The 20,069-nt window shown below is 41.5% G+C and overlaps 4 protein-coding genes across 5 annotated transcripts; 2 read left to right on the top strand and 2 right to left on the bottom strand.

The window, feature by feature from the left end:
• The first annotated feature begins 593 nt into the window (after positions 1-593).
• On the top strand, positions 594-7,316 carry LOC115747754 (AMSH-like ubiquitin thioesterase 3). Its single transcript, XM_030684021.2, is given in 15 exon segments — positions 594-941; positions 1,797-1,861; positions 1,948-2,023; positions 2,113-2,310; positions 2,533-2,627; positions 3,515-3,537; positions 3,540-3,619; positions 3,702-3,748; positions 3,941-4,262; positions 4,431-4,520; positions 4,637-4,699; positions 5,038-5,112; positions 6,382-6,444; positions 6,836-6,888; positions 7,011-7,316. Coding segments are annotated over 15 exon segments (1,524 nt in total). The 5' UTR covers positions 594-842; the 3' UTR covers positions 7,186-7,316.
• Positions 7,317-7,544: 228 nt separating this feature from the next.
• Positions 7,545-8,108, bottom strand: LOC125314801 (zinc finger protein 6-like). Its single transcript, XM_048277991.1, has one exon. The coding sequence runs from the start codon at positions 8,106-8,108 to the stop codon at positions 7,545-7,547; it is 564 nt and encodes a 187-aa protein (XP_048133948.1).
• A 3,560-nt stretch (positions 8,109-11,668) lies between these two features.
• Positions 11,669-13,108, bottom strand: LOC125313617. Its single transcript, XM_048273363.1, has 2 exons — positions 12,305-13,108; positions 11,669-11,863 (listed from the first exon to the last, which is right to left on the bottom strand). The coding sequence occupies exons 1-2, from the start codon at positions 12,551-12,553 to the stop codon at positions 11,792-11,794; spliced, it is 321 nt and encodes a 106-aa protein (XP_048129320.1). The 5' UTR covers positions 12,554-13,108; the 3' UTR covers positions 11,669-11,791.
• Positions 13,109-15,233: 2,125 nt separating this feature from the next.
• Positions 15,234-19,629, top strand: LOC115747805 (importin subunit alpha-2-like). 2 transcript variants are annotated; one of them, XR_007197261.1, is made up of 11 exons: positions 15,234-15,597; positions 16,032-16,128; positions 16,342-16,433; positions 16,518-16,649; positions 16,759-17,108; positions 17,184-17,262; positions 17,974-18,102; positions 18,389-18,516; positions 18,604-18,975; positions 19,170-19,235; positions 19,285-19,629. XR_007197261.1 is itself a non-coding variant. In XM_030684099.2 (10 exons), the coding sequence occupies exons 1-9, from the start codon at positions 15,400-15,402 to the stop codon at positions 18,971-18,973; spliced, it is 1,575 nt and encodes a 524-aa protein (XP_030539959.1). In that variant the 5' UTR covers positions 15,234-15,399; the 3' UTR covers positions 18,974-18,975; positions 19,170-19,629. The 2 variants fall into 2 exon arrangements, 1 of the variants encoding a protein (XP_030539959.1); XM_030684099.2 differs by having other exon boundaries at positions 19,170-19,629.
• The last annotated feature ends 440 nt before the right edge of the window (positions 19,630-20,069 follow it).

Genomic DNA, 20,069 nt, shown 5'->3' with positions numbered 1-20,069 from the left:
TGTTCTCAAACTTAGGTTGCAATTATCGTTAGAAATTTGAACTTAGCATTCTTAATAATTTGATTCTCTAATAATCTGGCGATGGCCACCATAGCACGATTGAATTAATAGCTAAAGTACATAAAGTTTTTCTGAAGAGATTTAATATAACAAAAAACCTCAAACTGGTATACTCGTACATATTTATCCCAAATTAATTTTTGTGTCACAAAAACCGCCAGACAAGTACACCCGTGCCACATTTCTCCCAAACTAATTTTTATGTTATTAAAAAAAAAATCCTAAATCAGCGCATCCGTATCATATTTATCTCTAATCGGTACACTCATGTCACATTTACCAGAAAAAGTCTTAATTTTACCTCAATTTGGGATAAAAGGAGTATGTGTGCATTAATTTGGGGGTAATTTTTGGCACATGCGTATTAATTTGGGGATTTATAATTATACGATATAAAAATTAATTTATGATAAATATGACGTCATTTTGTGTGTGTGTGTGTGTGTGTGTGTGTTTTTTTTTTTTTAAAGTGGTATTAGACCTTTGGAAAAAACATTAGAGTAAAAAAGCCAATAATTTGGTAAGGAAGAGTGACATGGAAATCGACCACCACCACCACTGTCGACATGCGATGCGAGAAGAAACTCCTTTCTTCCGGTGTTCTTACCTTAACGGACAAGTCTTCCCATTGATCCCCTCTCCACCTCCGCTTCTCCAACTAGAGAGAGAGAGAGAGAGAGAGCGCGCGCGCGATTTCTTCGGCAGCGGACGGAATCGGAATCAGAATCAGAATCGGAATCGGAATCGGGGTCGCAGCGCGCCGGCGATCGCCGCCGGAGAAGATGAAGATCAACGTCAACTCGGTCGCTCGGAGAGTCGAGGTCGACAATCGTATCCCTCTCCATTACTACTATCGGATCGCCGACAATCTCCTCAAGCAGGTGCTTCTCGTTTCTCCTCTCCGCGTTCGGGGTGCCGATTCGCACTTCACATTGTTCCTCGAGCTTTTTCGTGTCGAATCAGTTTTGTCGCAACTCGGAATCGGAGAATTTTGATTGAGGGTTTTCCTTTTTTGCGCCTTAGCTCGAGAACGAGCTGGGTTCGTGAGTCTGCCTCTCTCGTGCGAATAATGCAAGTAGCTAGAGGATTCTGAAATCTGCTGGCGTTGCGTATTCTTAGATAACCGTGCTAGTAGAGGGCGATTCGTGGAGTTGCTGATTTGGTATTTTTGGTGTTTTTCTGTGCAAATATCACTGTTTGAGATAGGCATATGTGAGTGGTACATTTTGCTTACTAGATAAATGCAACAGTTTGGCATCTGAAGTTAAATGATGAGCGTTTTACTGGCGCAAACTATAATGAGGATTGCACAGAGTTTAATTTAGCATCGATTTGCGTGGGAAGTCTGAACTCCTCCATATCGGTTTGTTACATTGACACAGAAAGGGGTGTCATCTTTTCATGTTGGTTTGAGCAATTAAGTGCCTATTGAAGTCCTTGAGATCCAAGAGGTGCTGGAACTTGGAAAGAAAGGCTAGCTTAAATTTGTTGGAATGACGGGTCTTATTTGTTGATTGACATTTATACCAGGGGATGATGCACTTAAAAGTGAGTTGGATATAACTCTTTGTTAAATGCTACTTAGAATAGGAAATTGTTTTTGCCATCAGGTTTTATAAGTAGGTTTTGTTGGAGTATCATGAGCATCATTTGTTGTTATTGTCTATGCTACTTTTCCTGGGGCATGGTGTTCTCAGCACTTTCTTATTGCCTGCATCTTCTCATTTATGGTCTAGGCAAATGTGTACCGGGAGGAGAAGAATATTGTGGACCTGTACATCATCCTTCTGAGGTTTTCAAGGTAAAAGAATTGTTTGCCAGGCCATTACTTTGGTTCTGTTCCTTTATTTTAAAGTACAGATGTATTATATCTTTGATATCTTTCAGTTTGGTGTCTGAAACTATACCGTTTCATCGAGATTACCAGCTTCTGCGTCCTAAAGAAAGATCGACTTATAGAAAGGTGAAATATATTGGTGCACTAGCTCATTTCATCTTATTTGAGAATGTCAGACAACACTTTTAAGTTCAATTCTTGCCTTATCTCTGCAGAAATTGTTAGATGTAGTAGAGGAGCTTGAATCCTTGAAACCAGAATTCCAGCGTCAAGTGCATGAATTAAATGAAGCTGATGGCGGGTTGCAAATGCTTGAATTTGACAATTCAGAGAGAACTGCATATGCCTCTAGGACACTTCCACTGGAATGGCCCTCCACCAGTAGGAGTTCTTACTCAAGCACAGATAAGAAGGTAAAAGAAGGCTTTTGTGATGTACAACCCTGGTACAATCACATAGCGATGTACATTGTGCAAAAAACTTGCTTTGATGGAAAGTTTTCTTTCACATTGTAACTTTTCCTTGCCTTTTTAGGCCAGAGAATCTCACTGTTTGAAAGATTAACGTTGGATAGTGATTTACCCATTTCTCCTGGAAATGTGGCCATTATCTGATCGAGTTATTGTTTACTGCAGCCTGATAGTTTGGCATCTTCTTGGAAGTATCAAAACGATGAAACTCAGAGTTCGTTATCGAATACCATGCAAGGTGACAGGCAGTTCCAGAAACTGTGAGTATTGTTAAGATTTTTTATATTAAGTTCTCTTCGTTTAGATCAATGGTCTGATATGACTGGGTTACTTCTTGCTTTCTGGGTTACTTCTTGTTTTTTTTTTTCCTTCTTATTAGAAGCATATAAAGTGGTATATGGCTGGAGATGTAAGCTTGGGCCACTGCTTGACCATTTTTCCTTTATTACTGTATGGCTTGCATAACTTGGTATTTATGGGTTGGATTGTATTGGAGGATACTGCCAGATTTGCGAGTTTTGCTCGGCACATCCTGTACAATTATTCGAAATGGACTGTCATCAAGGATTACCCCCAATTTTGTTGCAAACAGCATTTTGAACGCTTCATTGGTCCATAGTGGTGTTTATAGATACAGGGATATTTATGAAGGAATCCTTTGAGGGCAATGCCTGGCTGTGTTTGCATAGATGAGTTCAAATGGCTCTGTTTTCATGGAGTTCTCAGTAATAAATCTGATGAAAAGGTAACACAGGAACTTCGAATAATAGTGGACATTTGCCTAGGGCCTGCGGTTGACTTAAACTAAAGCAAAATGGATCAAACTTGTCAAGATGCTAAATTGCCTTGGTTCATTGATTTAAGCATGAAAGTAGATGACTGTGACCTACATTACGGAGCATTGTCATTGCTTCAGGTCTATAATATTTACTGCTGAGTTATTCAGTGGTTTACGTTGATCTTAAAGTTGATCTGCCTTTTGGATAAAGCAGATGCTCCTCTATTTAAGTATCTGATCCCTAATCTGCTTTGTTTCACCTTTTTGTTGTTATCTTCTTCTTTCATTTCTAAGAAAACATCTTCATTATATTGCACGCTGCAATTGCATATTATGACAAAACACTAACTTCATCATAGGTTTTTGCAGTTCTCTTAGTCTTCCAGTTCCGAAAAAGAAACATTGTCTAGACACTCTATTTTAGGCCCAAATGGCCTTCGGGGCCAGTGGCGAGGACCCAGTGCAGAGATAAAGGTAGAATCCCTCCCTATATTATTCTCACCTTTTACATGCAATACTCTGCATAGATGATGTGACCAGTTGCTTGAAATTACAGGTCCAATATCCATGCAGTACAGACTTCAACCCTGCAGAAGATTTGAGGTTTGAACTAGTTGAACATTTTATTTGTTGCATTGATAACTTAAACTACTGCATTCAGCTTTTCGATCCCATTCTATTTTTTGCACAAGAATAGATCAAATCGGTGAATGAATGGTTTATTTCATTCCTGTTTATTATTCCCATATGAGGCTGCTTTAATAGCTCTATTTTTGTTTGTGGATGATGAAACAGCCTCAATCATGTGGGTCAATGTGATCATATGGCAGTCAAAGATAATGATCCAGGGTCGCCTAGATCTACAATGGATTCGGTGCTCTCCTTGGATGATGGTAGATGGTCACGTCCTACTGAACAGTCTTGGCCTGCATTAGCTACAGAAGCAATGGAAGATCCTTTCCAGTTTGTCGGTATTAGGCAACCTTCTCCACCACCTGTTCTTGCTCAGGTTCGACAGGGCGTTGCTCCTATCCCTCCATCTCAAGTTGCAGACCCAAGACCTGGACCTGCAAAATCTTTGCAGCCTAGTGAAAGCTCTTTCCAACATCTGCATGTGGTGAGTTTGCCGTGCTGATGATGTAGTATATCTTCCTTGGACAATTTTCATGTTCTCCTAGCTGTCAAAGACGAAGTTATGTACTTCATGTGGCAAAACCTGTCCCGATTGCTTTTCTGCATGGTGATGATTTCGCTTTCTTGTTTTCTTGCTTGATTTGCACCACAGCCTGTAAATATGATGCAAGACTTTTTGCGATTGGCTCAAAAAAATACTGCAAAGAACTTGGAAACTTGTGGGGTTCTTGCAGGTTCACTGGTGAGTCCTGTAATTCTTTTTTTTTTTTTTTTGGTTCTCTTTCTTTATTGTCTATTTCTCATCCTGGAATTGAGGGTACCACGGATGAAAACTGACTTATTCTCCATTTGCTGTAGAAAAACAGGGTTTTCCATATTACTACGCTAATTATTCCAAAGCAAGAGTCTACTTCAGATTCGGTATGTTTCTAATCCGGAATTCAAGTTAGACTGTTCTGCTCATTTCATTTAATGCGGCAATGTGGCAATGTGGCAATTGGCTTGTGACTTTTTATCCTAGTTCTGTTATTAGGTCAGCGTAACTTACCAGTTAAAGAAGGACCTGCCTGTCACCACATAATTATTTTTGCAATTGCTCATTGGTAACTTGATTTGATGCTGAATGACGACAGTAGGATATTGGTCTCATCTAGTACATTATTACTTGGGAGAATTGATCCATTTTCTTTTGTTAACAAGTTTTCTGTCATCCTAGTCATGTTGTCATGTTCCCTAACTATCGTTGTACTGATGTTCAGTGTCAGACATTGAATGAAGAAGAAATATTTGAAGTTCAGGACAGATTATCACTCTTCCCTCTTGGATGGATTCATGTAAGTTTTATTGACTATTCTGTCATCTTCATTATGACTGACTTTATAGTATTGTTCTGGATTTCTGCCAATTATGTATCCATTACTTTGTTGAGAAGATCCCTCAATTTTGCAAGTCCTGCTTGATGTTGTCATCTCAAATACGTTCAAGCATCTAATTGTTTTAGATAATTCAGGAAAGACTAGCGGATGCAAATCCTTAGATGGTGAAAATCATTGTTGAGAATATTTCAGAGAGTGGCTTAGAAGCAAGTTTTCTTTTTACTTTTTATTTTTTATGCATAGTTCAACTGTTGAGGCAAATCTCAGTGGATGGTATCAGAGAGAAGAAAACATAATTTGAAGTCTGTCAGATTCGATGGAAAAGTGACACTGCAGATTGGCACTTGAGTTTATATATTCACATAATTATCAATTAGGAAACAAAATTGTTGACTTCTAGAGTTGCTGCAAATGAAGACAAATCTGGATCGATTGAATCATTATGCATATCATCTGTTTAGAAGATACAAACATGTGGATGAATTCAAAGATTTCCTTTTTCATCTAATTCATATACTATGTTAAATGGAAATTTATTTGAATGATAGAAACTAGAAATGTGACTTTGAATTCACAAGGCAGAGGGATGAGAATTTCAATGTGAAAAGTTGTAGAAGTAGACACCGAGTGTCATGTTCTTTAGTTTTTCTGCATCCTAGTTTGCCAAATTCGGTTTAGCTACTATTACAATCCTCATTAGTCTTTTTACTCTTTGCTAGCCTGCTGATTTTTTCTATGACTTTTATTTATTTTATGGTCGTATGTTACAACTGGGAGTTCACCTTGCGTATACCTCAATATTTGGCAGTGTACCCGTTACCAATAGTGTACTGTCAAAACATGAATTCATTCTTTCTAATTTTCACAAAGTGGTGTCCTTTTGTCGTGACTAGTGTGAATGTAACTTAATTACATTTCTTCTCCTTGTAAAGCCCCCTGGTTGGGAATTAAACTTACATTTACCCATATTTCGAGAAAAAGTATCTCTTGTTTTTCATTTCCATTCCCTAGCTGCCTGCTCAACTTCCATCTTTATTGAGAACCCTATTGGCCCTACCACAGCTTGTACTGCCAGTTAACACGGAAGGAATTCTTAGGGCAATTTTTTTGGGAGATGCCTATGCTCAGTTTATCGTATAGTTTCCTTTTCTTAATGTACTTTTAGAAGCAGTCATAAAATATTTTTACCCCAGTGCTTGATACCTAAGGTACGTTTGTAATTTACAGACGCATCCATCTCAGACCTGCTTCATGTCATCAGTGGATCTGCACACACATTATTCATATCAGGTATTTTTTTTTCCTTCTCTCTGATGGCATGCCATGTAGTTAAAGCTACAGTCAAAACTGTTTTATAAAATGTGTACTGTAGTCTTAGCTGTTCAACTTGAAATTTGTCCTTTTGCAGCATGGTTTTATAGACCAAGCAGTCATAGTCATCTGTAATTTTGGAGTAAATGCATAACTTATTTAACAAACAACAGTGCTTCTCTTAAAGATAACAGCAGCAGAATCTGCTTCTACAACTTTCTTAAGGCTAAAGTACTGTCTCTTAGTTAACCTCACTAACAAAAGGAAAGTTAATTTGAGTTTATTTGATAGGTTCGTTACTATAACTGTGGTGCGATCAAATTTTGGGTTGAATCTCCTGATAAAATTTGCTTTGTGGACTTATTTGTAGATTATGTTGCCAGAAGCAATTGCGATTGTAATGGCACCTACAGACACGTCCAGGTAATTTTATGCATGCAGCCTTCCTCTTTGAATGGTTTGGAAGTGGATGTTTTCACTCTTAAAACTTTCAGTGGGCTAGTTACTGGTTATTATGCTTACCGCTTGTGCATTTCAACTTACAGTCCACATGGAATATTCCATCTTTCTGACCCGGGAGGTGTTAATGTGATTCGCAACTGCCAAGAACGCGGGTTTCACCCACACGAGGAGTCTTCGGATGGTAGCCCCATTTATGAACACTGTTCGCATGTCTTCATGAACTCTAAGTCGAAGTTTGAAGTGGTTGATCTCCGGTGAGACGGCAAATAGATGGAGGAAAGGTATAGTTAAAATAACAATATATCTCCTTTTGTGAGTGATATTGTAAATTCAACTGGGGTTTTGAAATCATATACAGGAAATGTAAAGCATGTTCATTTGTTTTACCATTCCATTTCCATGTATAATGGAGGTCGAGAACATAATCGGATAATGGATTCGGTCGCTGGAATTGGCCTCCTGGATTTAGGAACAAAAATCATATTCCTAATATGGTTGAATACATTATTGATGAAAATGGGCGTTCATAGCATTGCATAAACTCAAGAAATTTGGCGAGAGACTAAGTCTCTCCAGAAAATTAGTTAAACTCACACTCAGCCAGAAATCTTGCCGGTTTATGATGCTGTGGAGGTTGATGCTAAGCTTAAGCGTAGGTCGACCCCGACTTCGTTTGTCTCAACTTGGGGGCATTCCATGGACCTACTGTTACGACCCATGGCTCGGTTATACTCTGCCCGGACAACATTAGGTTGGCTGGGATCGCCATCTGACTGCATTGGAATCGGTGGGGGCAGCCCACGGCGGAGCCTAGCCGGCTCCGAAGTGGTGAATTCACCGTGGATTCTCTGGTGGGAGTGAATGGACGGTCCGAATTTCGCCGCACCTGGGGATATGATGGGCCCCCCTATCACCAACGGTTGGTGATAACGGTCGCTGATTAACTGGGCTCGCTTGGCCCGTTGTCGTTCCCTCTTGTGCGCGTTTTGATGGCCGCCCAGCGCTTGAGAATTCAGGAACTCCCGGCGGCAATATTGGCACTCAAACTTCCTGTTTTCTCCATCACGTGGTGCCGCTGGCGGCAGTGTCTCGTCAGAACCAGCCACCGGAACGCCAAACAGCTTCAGTTTTGGTGGCCCCTTGCCTTTGCTATCAAGATGCGAGTGCTCCAAAGCGCACATCATGCAAATCTAGAGAGAACAATTACTCTTTTTTTTTTTCAGATCCTTTTCAGATACTATGGAGTATTTCTCGTGATATATGGGTAGTGAGGGTCGAGACTGAGTATTAAATAGAGAAGGGATGGAGCCAAAAGAAGCATGCGAAACACATCCGGTGTGAGCGTTCCGCATGAACGTAAGAAGTGCTGAACCATATCCAAAACTACAGTGAAAAAGGAGTCGCCTTTCCTGTTTGATTTGTTGCTTGCTTCTGTGCTGATGCTAAGTCAGCTTGCTTTATGAGTCCTCACCTTTGTAGCCTCCTCACCCACTCTTATCTCCAACCTTTGCCCGACTCATCATGATCGCGGATTGCGTGCAATATCGCTGGGTCCAGATTCGGGATCCGCACTGCAAGACACTAATCTGAAGTGGGTATGTTTGTGAAACCGCGATCGGAACCGCCTGATCGAGTGTCGGTAAGGGTGCTTGGTAGAGCTTCTAAAGAGGGCTCTTATGGAAATGCAATTAAGAGTGTTAAAAGACTCCAATTTGGATGTTGTTGCTTAATGCTTACACTAGGCAACCGATCCTATTGGATCATTTCTCGGGGCATCAAATCAGTAGGATCCACACCCGCAAGCATGGGCCGGACCGGCATAGCGACGGATGATTGTGTCTGCCGCTAGGCAGGCCCAATGTGACAATCCACATCGCTTCTGTTCTCTTTAGACAGACTCGAGCGCAGGGCCATCAAAAGTGTGTGGCAGGATAAGGAGATCCTCCCACAAGGCTACATACTTATCCTCCAAGCAATTCCTTTGCCCCTCCAACCATCATTTGACGATAATTATTGTCACGGATCGTGTCCGAATGTTGGCATTGTACTGTGTAAATATCTTGCGCAATGAATTCCATAGTTTTTTTATAAATTTTCAAGTGCTCACGAATCGAAAGCTAATACCATCCACCTATCGTGGGAGATCTCATCGATCATGCCATACGAGTAATTCAATCGTTCTGTTATCCTTCTTGTTTTCTAAGTTGGTATTAGAGTTTGGGGATCCTGAGAGAATTTTTGAGCGCTTTGGGTGCACGTGGCGCCCGTTGAACAACGGAGCATATGCTCGAATGCCACGCCCGAATACATTTATGTCAACTCAATACACGTGTTCAGTTTTCATTAAGTTTCCCTACCACAATCACTCTTTCCCCCAAGCACCAATATTAGGGTCCTCCACAAATGGCCCCGCTAAATATTGTATCATCCTTGTCCGCGTTTGGCGCCAGCACAACCAATTGAAGTCCTTAACCTACAGTTGTCTTCACAAGCTAATGTTTACTTTGCTTTCAAACAGATTCACGCACAGCATTTGCCAGAAAGTTTCGTAAGAATTTTCCTAAAGCAGGCTTACATTAATTGAAATTGATATTTACTGTTTTACGGATTTATCTAATAAGGTAAAATATAACAAGTTTTAACTAGTCAAATATGGACTTGGTTAGTGTGGACCAAGTTGAACCGTTCTCGATGAGAGGGTTTAAAGCCAAGAACTCTATAAATATCGCTTGAGTCCATCTTCTAACCCTCTAATGAACTATTCATCTCATATAAAAAAGAACACGCCCGTTCGAAGAATGGCACTCTCATTCGGTCAGTGTTTCGTAAAGAGGATAGAGAGGAACCACTTGAATATTGCATCGTCATTGTTCCGCATCAAGTTCGATTGATTTCAAACCAAGTGTGTCAATCCCTTTTCGGTTATCATGTAGTGCTTCTGATTCTGGTTATGCAGATCTTGGGGTGTGCCATTTTCGTGGCTTACAAGTTCTGCGAACTTGTATCGGTGTTTGACATTACTTTTAAACTCGAGTTAATGTACACTACCAATTTGAGCTCGAGAGGCATGTGACGGAAACTTATTATTTATTAGATATCACGAAAAATAATACCGGTGCATCATATTCTCAGTAATTCATCCGTTCCATCCCTTTTCTCATTTTCTTTCCTTTTTTTTTTCTCTTTCAAGTCCAGCGGGGGTTGGCCAGCGACCCTTGCCGAGCTTGCCAAGAAAAAAGGAAAAGAAAGAAAGAAAAAAAAAGAAAACTAATAATCATAATAATCCGAAGCTGTTAAAAATTTTATGAAAATTGTCCACGTTTACGTTAGTCATACCACATGGGACGCCTAGTGTCCGTGTTAACTATTTTCGGCAAAAATTGATCGGATGGACTCGGTTGGTACAATGTCTAATAGTTTGTGACTCAATTAACAAAATTGAAAGATTTAGGACTAAACCAGATAAAATGTAATAAGTTTAGGACTTTTTGGAATCGTATGCCCACAAAGGATTTTATTTTCTTGGAAAAATAATTAAAATGAAAAGGCCTTGGTACAATTTTTTTGGGACAACACACTTTTTTTTTATTTATAACAAAAAAAAAATAACGAGAAAGTATTTTTCCAGTTATGACATCATGTCACAAAAAAGAAAATCCCATGTTCGAAATTTTCTCATTGGGTGGAGGATTTGAAGATAAGAGTCAAATGTAATGTTAAATCATGTCCCCACTCCTCCACCCTTTGTGCCCGAATCCTTTCTTTGAACTGATCCTAATGTATGCCACTAGGCATGCGGCCGGAAGTGAGGATGCTTGTATCATAGGTGCGGAGTTCGACTCTCGCGGGTCTCTAAAGAGATAGAATAAAAATCCGAGATATGAGAGTTAGAGATAGTATCGCTCAATCGAAAAGTTTCGGTACGGATATGCGAGCCGTACGAAAGTTTTCGTACTTTCGGCGTCTCATTTTGTGATGAAAAGGTAATTAGTAGAAATATCGAGTACCTTTTTCCGATGGAGATGGAAATTTAGGTAGGGACGATGAGGCGAGGCAAAGTTAATTCTTCTTGAAAAAGCACCACCGTTATTATTATTATTATTTTTATTATTATTATTATTTGGGATTTTTAAGATGGCGTCAGCTGGAGATAAGCAGAACTTAACATCATAAACGTTTACGAATCACAAAGGAGGGATTTTGTTCACTAGCTTCCCCATAGCTCATGACCTGGAAAAGCCTACAGGCATATGAAGATGTCGATGTCCAAACCATATGCGTTCCCTGATCACAACCTAGTACAGACACATTGGCCTGCTCACTGTCTCTTCTCACGTGCGAAACGTCGAATCCGTCGGCGATGACGTGACCGGTCCATCGGGACCGTCATTCGACGTGGGTCCCGCAGCGAGGTGAGAGCCACGCTGATCCCCGTGACGGTGGGTGGCCCTGCGCCGTTCGTTGTGTCGCTCGCGATTTGATCAAAGAGGCCCTCTTGTTCACACCCTCAGTAACCCCCTTACGCGATCGACCAAAGAGGCCCTCTTGCACCGGCTTGAAAGTTCGAAAGCTCGATCACGGCATACCGGACAAGGTGCGGAGAACCTAGTTGTTACAGTTGATTAAGCAGTGCTTGAGGCTCAAGGTGCACTTGTTCCAAATGACACAGTCTTCCAGCAGAGATCTCTGTTATCCTCTTTGATTTCTTTTCCGGGTATTTTCCGGTAGAAACGCCTACTTACTTCTTCGGCTCGATTACTTTGGTTTGTATTTTCGGATACGACCTAAGTTTTATGCATCGCGCTCTGTTGTTCTTGTTCATCAAGACAGATGAAGAATGGATCCCCCCGGCTTTCACTCTCGATCAAATGTGCCACGGTTTAAGGCCTTCTCGATTCCCAGAGCTTGTTTGAACATATGAAGCATTTAGGCATGGCTATTCAGTATGACAATTTCAGAAGGGGCTAGAGTAAACCGGACAAGACATTTCGAATTCAGCAGACACAGTATATGGCATTGTATCGAATATCAATGAGTCGATCCGTCATTTCTAGTCGGAACAAGACCACAGTTTGATATAGACCAGCGTTCGAAATCGTATGTAAATTGTCGCGAAATCACGAGATCCGACATCCCTCGTCTTGCCCTGAAGTTCGAAATCATTTGCAAGTTCCTTACCACCAAGTTCGTTGTTGTTTAGTATCTTCTTTTTATTTAACTACAGAAATTTACAACTTCATCACCACTTGCTACAGTAACATTTGTTTTCATATCTCTCATGTACATGGAAACTGGGCATTTTGTATCAAATCTGAGTCGTCTGTTTTTGTTTTTTTTGTTTTTAAAACCTCTAAGCTGTTAGAAGGCTTGTTCATACCTCAGTCTTGTGGTCCTCAGCCAAGGAGACTTTGCTTAGCCTGCTCGGAAGCAACTTGACAGCCTCGTTCGAACTCTTTTGCCGCCAAACCGGGCGCCGGCGTGACCCGAACAGCGCTCTCTTGACCAGCACTTTCCCCAAGTTGGAGCTTGATGCGCCCTCCTCCGACTTATGCTCCCGCGCCGTGCAGATCGCTTGGTTTCTGCTCATGCCCGTATCCTCTGCGCACGCGGCCTTCTCAGAAGCCATTTTACTTCTTTTTTCCCCCTTACTTTCGAAGTGAAACCGAAGGATAGCCCGACGGTTGGACCAATTCTTCCGCAAAGCGAATGCGAATTGCGAAACCCGTCATCTGCAGAACCGATATTTCGCGAGGCGTATCGTCGGGAAACCAAATTGGGTGGAGAATAGGAACGCTTGGGAATCTTCTCTTGGTGCAATTCGTACTCATGGAATAAGTATTTTTACTGTCTTACGGGACAAGAAATGAATATCAGGAGGTCATTCCCTTTTGGGAAGAAACCGCACAAAGTTTCTTGAAGGGCCCTGCACTGTGAAGCTGTTTTAACAGTCCAGCTCCAGATTGCACCAAATTTCGAATGAAAAGGATCGAGTTGGAGGGTCGGAAATGCCTGACGAGACGGGTCGATTCCGAAAAGCGATTCGACGAAACCATTTCTCCACGAGCATATGCTTGTAAAATCATATTGAGACAGCATCTGCCTGAGCTGATGACACATATGGAGCAGGGGATACAACTGATACTAGGAGAATAAAAGCATTTATGCCATACGAATTGGTCGTTGACACTGAAGCCACACTTGCCGATGGGGAATTATCCCGTTCATCTCTGCTTTGTGTACTGCCTAGGGGCATGTAGATACAAGTCCCTTTGCTCCTGCAAGGCTTCTGGCTTGGCTCTGGTGCTTGACAATAAGCAAAAGTTATCAGGAGATTACGGCAGAAGAGGAGAAAATTAGCTTCTGAAGGTGTGCCTTGCCTTAAAAACAGCAAGTCATGGATTAGCAACAATGTGTTTATAGGATGGAAAAGAGATCGCGGTCGCGATGAATCGCTTGAATCGACGATACGGTCAGATTATGAATGCTATGTGGCTTCTGGGGTTTAATTAGACCAAGTAATTTTGTTGTTCGACTTCTCGGACGTTTTAATGACCGCTTAAACTCTCCCCTCGAGCGAAGGAGGGTAGGATGACAAAGGATTGAAACGTGCAAAACATGTGAGAGGGGAGTACGAGGAATTAAACTCCTCGAAACCTCTAGCTAGGACTCCATTTTTAAGGTTGAATGCACAACCGTCTGTTTCAAAAGCTTAAAGTTGTTATTCGTTTCATAAATATTTCTCATGAAATTTAGGCAAAAATTCTCTCGAGAATGCCCTAAATTTATATTTATCCCTTCGATTCCTCCGGCAAGATTATTCCAAGGCCCTCATCGTGAACTCTCATAACCTCAGCCCCAAGCTCGTGCCTCTTGAGCATCGACATCCTCCGGGGCGGTGGAGGGCACAGAACGATCAAGTAGATCAACTTCATCAAAGGTAATTATGTATCTTCGCTATATAAATGCGCAAGCATGGTACGATACGATCTCCTTTTCTATTAGTATACAGGTTGCCAGCTCGAGCATGAAGAATCGCGTGAACGAGCCGAACGAGGAGACATTCATGTACAAGCATACCACGATCGATCTCGGGCATAAATTTGAATCCGTCGCTTACGGAGTCGGGTTCGAGCCGACCCCGGATGCCGGGAGCAAGAACAACATGACCAGCACTTACTATGCCAAAGGGCGGAGTCGGGCTCAGAGAAGACGACATCAAAGCTGGCAAAGAGAGCCTCGAGAAATGTATAAGGTTGCCGAAGCATGTCTGTCCTCCAAAACCCCGACGCTTCTGCTTGGAAAAACTTCAGTGAATTTGGCACAATCCCCCTCAATAAGCACACATGGTACTTTGTGTCGTCCCATAGGGGCGTTGGGTACTTCTGATTCCACATGGATGTGAGAAAGGACATAGTTTTCATTCGGGTGTTTTTGTTCTACTTTTCGATTTTATTCGTTTTTTTTTTTACCTTTTCGGTGTTTTTCTTTTCGATTTTGTTCGGGTGTTCACGATCACGAGTCATTTAATATTGCTTTCTTCTAAATTTTTTTTTTTAGCAAACATGAAAAATCAATTTCCTTTCTCTATTTGAGTTAACATGGCCTAATTCGTGGTCACGAACCTCGATCTTGCCCCTAATCAACTACGGATATACATCATAACAGGCGACCATGTGGTAACTCATGGTCTCCTTGAACAAAAATGAGAAATTCTCGAGCTTTATGATAACGTGTCATCGGTTCTTTCGAGTATGGTAAGATCATGAAAAAATCATAATCTTAAGAAATTCTCAACAAAAATTAGGTTTCGTAATCATACATGGGAGTCCTAATCATAAGAAGAAAAATCAGTGAAATTCGAATTACAAAGCCATTAGCTAAGATAAATAAGCCATTGTATACAAAATTCTATCAAAGAGCAAAGCCGATCATATTAGACTCTCGATGTAGACGAGAAAGGTACGGTAAAGACTTGTAGTTGTAGTGATAATTTAACAAGCTCGAATAGGCTTGAGCCTTAAGCTTCGGCCCGAATTAAAATACATGCTCTTTTTTGAATCGAGCTGATCTTAGCTCCGATCCTATCGAGTTAGGGTATGTAGCCACGCACGTTCTTTTGAGCCTACATAAAATTGCCATTGGACCCATGCTTAGTGGATCTGGGCCTATAGTTTGATCTCTTGATTGGCTTGAATCTTGAATGTTAATAAACTGATAAAGAGATAACCATACATCCATGCATGCATACATACATGCATACTGTACGCATACATACATATATACATAGGGGCTCTTGGTTTACCCTCTCAATTATTTGAATCCCTTTACTCGCTCTCCCTCTCCCTCTCCCAACCCTGCGCAAGCATAACCAGTGAAGAGTCGCGCGGCTATTCAACATCGCCACGTAGACGACGTCGACAGCGGCGCTCTCGCTTCGAATTTCTTCCGACCCTCGATTTTGTTTCACTAGCCATGTCGCTGAGACCTAGCGCGAGGGCAGAGGTTCGCCGGAACCGCTACAAGGTTGCGGTGGACGCCGACGAGGGGCGGCGGCGCAGGGAGGACAACCTGGTGGAGATCCGCAAGAGCAAGCGCGAGGAGAGCTTGCTTAAGAAGCGCCGCGAGGGGTTGCAGTTGGCTACCCCTCTCCAATCGACTAACGCGGAGAAGGTATCGCAGTGCTTCTTTCGTTTTTCCTTTTCTTTTTTTCCCCTGAAATCTTCTTGTTTCTGTGTCGAGTGCGCTGTCTTAGGTGGTTAGGGTTTGGCTGCGACGATCGGTGGGTTTCTCGGATTTGAAATTTCGAGTCCGATTAGTGTTGAGTATTGAGTGAGGGCTCTCGATTTGTTGGATGCTGGGCGATCTCAATTAAGTTTTGTGTTGCCGTAGAGATGAAAAGTCTATGATTGAGTGGTTGTACCAAGTGATAGCCCCTACACTGTGTCGCCTGAAGTTCGCTATCACAATGTCTACACGAAAATGCAGCGCAGAGTAGTTGTTGGATGATACATTACCGTTTCTTGATATGCTTTCTCGCTATTGTGGAGTGCTTGGTTTGATTGAAGAATGGTATTTTAGTGACCTTATTTTCATACTTGTTGCAGTTGGAGAGTCTTCCTTTGATGGTAGCCAAAGTTTGGTCTGAGGATTCTGCATCGCAACTGGAAGCAACTACACAGTTCCGAAAGCTTCTTTCCATAGGTACTTGGAAGTTGTATTGGGTCTTCTTATTTGCTGGTTTCTATCTGGCTTTTATTTACTTTTCCTTCCACCTAAGTTGAAGTTTGAAAAATATAACCTTTTAATTGCAGTAAGCCTGTTGCCGTGTAAGTTCAGATTTTGTGCATTGTGGTGGTAGTCACTTATGTTACATCTGCACTGAGCCTGATATAGCTGCAAAATTTTGACTTTCAGAGAGAAGTCCTCCAATTGAGGAAGTTATACAATCCGGTGTAGTTCCTCGCTTTGTCGAGTTTCTGCTTAGGGAAGATTTCCCACAGCTTCAGGTTTGAAAATGTTGATTGATTTAGAACACACTGTTGGTAAATTCAGTCTGGCATATGAGTGGTGATTCCCTTCTTATCTCTTAGTTTGAAGCTGCATGGGCTCTCACAAATGTCGCATCAGGAACCTCAGAGAACACCAAGGTCGTGATTGATCATGGGGCAGTTCCTATCTTTGTGAAGCTGCTTGCCTCACCTAGTGATGATGTCCGTGAACAGGTATCCTATGATATGGTTTCTCAACCTTAAAAATTGTATATATTGGAAGTCTTATGTTGGAGACATTTTATTTGTGGAGTTAAGTTTTGTTGAATTTGCTACCTTACAGGCTGTGTGGGCATTGGGAAATGTTGCTGGCGACTCGCCCAAATGCCGTGATTTAGTCTTGGGTCATGGAGCATTGATGCATTTACTGGCTCAATTAAATGAAAATGCAAAGCTGTCAATGCTGAGAAATGCCACATGGACTTTATCGAATTTCTGCAGAGGCAAGCCACAGCCTCCATTCGAGCTGGTTAAGCCAGCGCTCCCATCTTTGGAGCGTCTCATTCATTCGAATGATGAAGAAGTTCTGACAGATGCCTGTTGGGCGCTTTCTTATCTTTCTGACGGTACAAATGACAAAATTCAAGCTGTTATTGAAGCAGGTGTCTGCCCTCGGCTAGTTGAGCTTCTGCTGTAAGTATTTAGTTGATATACTTATCAGCAATTGCTCCTTGTCGTGTCATACTAATTTTTATATTCGTTCAACAGTCATCCTTCTCCTTCAGTGCTGATTCCTGCCCTTCGTACAGTTGGAAACATTGTCACTGGAGATGATGTCCAAACTCAGGTTTGATTGTGCGCTGGCATTCTTTTTATTATCCTCTCCATGAGAAAATATAGTTGACTAGATTGTTTGGTAGTATCTACTTTTTAATTATACTCATGGACTTTGGAAGACCAGTGCTCTAGAATGTGGTCTAGTTCATATAGTGTTGAAGTTGTTTAGCTCATGCATTGGTGCTATAGTATGTGATTAAGGCAAGTATTCTCCATGTTTAAGGCAATAACATTAGCTAGGGAAACCAATTTTTGTAAGCACTAAGTTTTGCTGTTTATGATCCTCTGTTCTCTTGAAGAGGTGCCTTGTTAATTTGAGGATATATCCTTGACCATGTTAGTACAGGAAAACAGTCTAGAATATAGTTGACTAGATGGTTTGATTACCTAATTTTAATTACTCATGGACTTTGGAAGACAAGTTCAGTGCTCTAGAATGTAGTCTAGTTCATTTGAAGTTGCTTAGCTCATGCATGATGCTATAGTATGTGTTTAAGGCAACTATTCTCCATGTTTAAGGCAATAATATTAGCTAGGGAAGCCTACTTTTTTAAGCACTAAGTTTTGCTTTTTATGCTCCTCTGTTCTCTCGAAGAGGCGCCTCGTTAGTTGAGGATATATCTCTGGCCATGTTAGTATAGGAAAACAGTCTGCATGCTTTCATGATGTTCTCTATTTGAGCATTGTGGAGCCATGATGCTAATGCGAGTGTTTTGACTAGTTCATTATTAATAATGGTGCGCTTCCCTGCCTTCTGAGTCTGTTGGCCCACAATCACAAAAAGAGCATCAAGAAAGAAGCATGCTGGACAATCTCAAATGTCACAGCTGGAAATAGCGGGCAGATACAGGTACAGATTATTTCAGAAGTTTCATAGGAAGCATTTGTGCAGTATGATGCCCTGGATCTTGATGTCTTGATTGTTGTTTAACGGCTCACAAAGTGTATCCAAACTAACGCGCTTGGGCTGTAGAAAAGATAAATAAGTTAATGTGTATTGTCCTCTATCAATACATGAGTTTCCTTCTCACATGCTTAATCGAAGGAATATCAAGAATTTATGATATAGCTGACCTAGGAAGCTACTCTAAGTGGGAAGTAGTGTTTTGTGTTAAGTGCCCGATAACTTGATGTAGGCTGTCATAGAAGCTGGTCTTATTGACCCTCTCCTCAATCTGCTTCAAAACGCTGAGTTTGATATAAAGAAAGAGGCGGCTTGGGCAGTATCAAATTCTACATCTGGCGGTTCCCATGACCAAATCAAGTATGTATATTCTGAGTTTTATCCTGAGTCCCTTGTTTCTTTTTGCTTTCATGAATCAAATAATTCGTGTCTCCCTTCTCATGGTAGGTATTTAGTGAGTCAAGGATGTATCAAGCCCCTATGTGATCTGCTTGTGTGCCCTGATCCAAGGATTGTAACCGTCTGCTTAGAAGGACTAGAGAATATTCTGAAGGTTGGGCAAGCAGAGAAGGAACAGGGCAATACTGGAGATAATGTCTATGCCCAGATGGTAGAGGATGCCGAGGGGCTGGAGAAGATTGAGAATCTCCAGAGTCATGACAACAATGAGATCTATGAGAAGTCGGTCAAGATTCTTGAGACATATTGGGTGGAGGAGGATGATGAGATAGTACCTCCAGGTGATAATTCTCAACCGGGCTTCGACTTCGGAGGCAATGGACTACCAGTTCCATCTGGTGGATTCAACTTTAAATGAAGGTAAAAGTTAATTGCATAGTGTGGATCCTTTTCTTTTTGGCCGATAGCATGATGTGCACTAAGGAAAAGCTAGTGTGGGCTGTGTGGGTTATCTATGGGGTAGTCTCTAATAAGTGAGCACTCTAAGCTGATCAAACTAGAGGACTGCGGAACTTTGGTTGTTTGTCTTATAAGGCGCTGATTCTTGATTGCAGGGATTTAACATTGGGGCAATTGATAATCACATTGGAGCGCTATTGAAGTCAGAGTTGTGTCTCACAGTCAGAGCAGCTTGGGATGTCTGGTTGCACTGTCATAGTCTGGTCTGGTGTCTGTTGTGGTCAAAGGGGTTTTTGAGCACGTCTGTTGGTGCTACATCGTCCCAAACAAGCAGCCTATTGACTTGACCTTCATGCCTTCATTCAGTGATTGCGATGTCGAGTTTTTGAGTGTCTCAAGAGGTTCATTCGTGAGGGTGGTCGCTTGAATGCTTTGGCTCATCTTTGCAAGCCCTTTGTCTTTCTATTCCGAGTCAGTTTACTATTGCTATTCTTTTCTAGATTTGGTTAGTTTTCGCCTGGTCATTGCATCTCTGTCGAACACTTCTGAAAACCTCATTCCTGATGTGCTACAGTCTACAATTACAATGGCAAATCCATGAGTTTTCGTATTTCAGCCTTGTCACATGCATTCTATGTCAACTGCAGTCACTTTTTCTCCAATATTATCCTTAACAGCATGAAAGAAGAGAAAGAAAGGCATGTTTCGTCTTTCTTTCGACCCAACAAAGAAACCACTCATGATTATGGAAGCAAATTACCTACAAATATTGTTCGCTTTGCTCCTAAACAAAGAATCAGTGGATTCATTTGGTTTTACACCTATCTGCTGCCACTTGGTGGCGAAGATCTATCTCTTTCTATTGTAGTATATTGAAACCAGACGAGTCTATGGCGGTCCTCATGAGGCACACCTCCTAGATTGTTCGATGCTGGATCGAAAAACATAATGATAACCGTCTAGGTTGAGATCTGTTGCATTCAGTCCGATGGTACCTCTTGAGGATTATAGAATCATCCAATGGAACGTTAATGGAGATTATCTATTGTCGTGTA

This window comes from Rhodamnia argentea, chromosome 1, assembly GCF_020921035.1.
Source record: "Rhodamnia argentea isolate NSW1041297 chromosome 1, ASM2092103v1, whole genome shotgun sequence".
Classification (NCBI taxonomy): Eukaryota; Viridiplantae; Streptophyta; class Magnoliopsida; order Myrtales; family Myrtaceae; genus Rhodamnia; species Rhodamnia argentea.
The sequence above is the reverse complement of the archived record's forward strand: the minus strand, read 5'-3'. Positions and strand labels throughout refer to the sequence as shown.

Bases quoted from the DNA above. Each gene is read 5' to 3' on its own strand.
- LOC125314801 (XM_048277991.1), bottom strand. From the start codon at position 8,108: ATGTGCGCTTTGGAGCACTCGCATCTTGATAGCAAAGGCAAGGGGCCA.
- LOC125313617 (XM_048273363.1), bottom strand. From the start codon at position 12,553: ATGGCTTCTGAGAAGGCCGCGTGCGCAGAGGATACGGGCATGAGCAGA. The intron at 11,864-12,304 runs GTATGAACAAGC...CATACTGAATAG, and splicing joins CTGAGGACCACAAGACTGAG to CCATGCCTAAATGCTTCATA.
- LOC115747805 (XM_030684099.2), top strand. From the start codon at position 15,400: ATGTCGCTGAGACCTAGCGCGAGGGCAGAGGTTCGCCGGAACCGCTAC. The intron at 16,434-16,517 runs GTTTGAAAATGT...CTTATCTCTTAG, and splicing joins AAGATTTCCCACAGCTTCAG to TTTGAAGCTGCATGGGCTCT. The intron at 17,109-17,183 runs GTAAGTATTTAG...TTCGTTCAACAG, and splicing joins CGGCTAGTTGAGCTTCTGCT to TCATCCTTCTCCTTCAGTGC.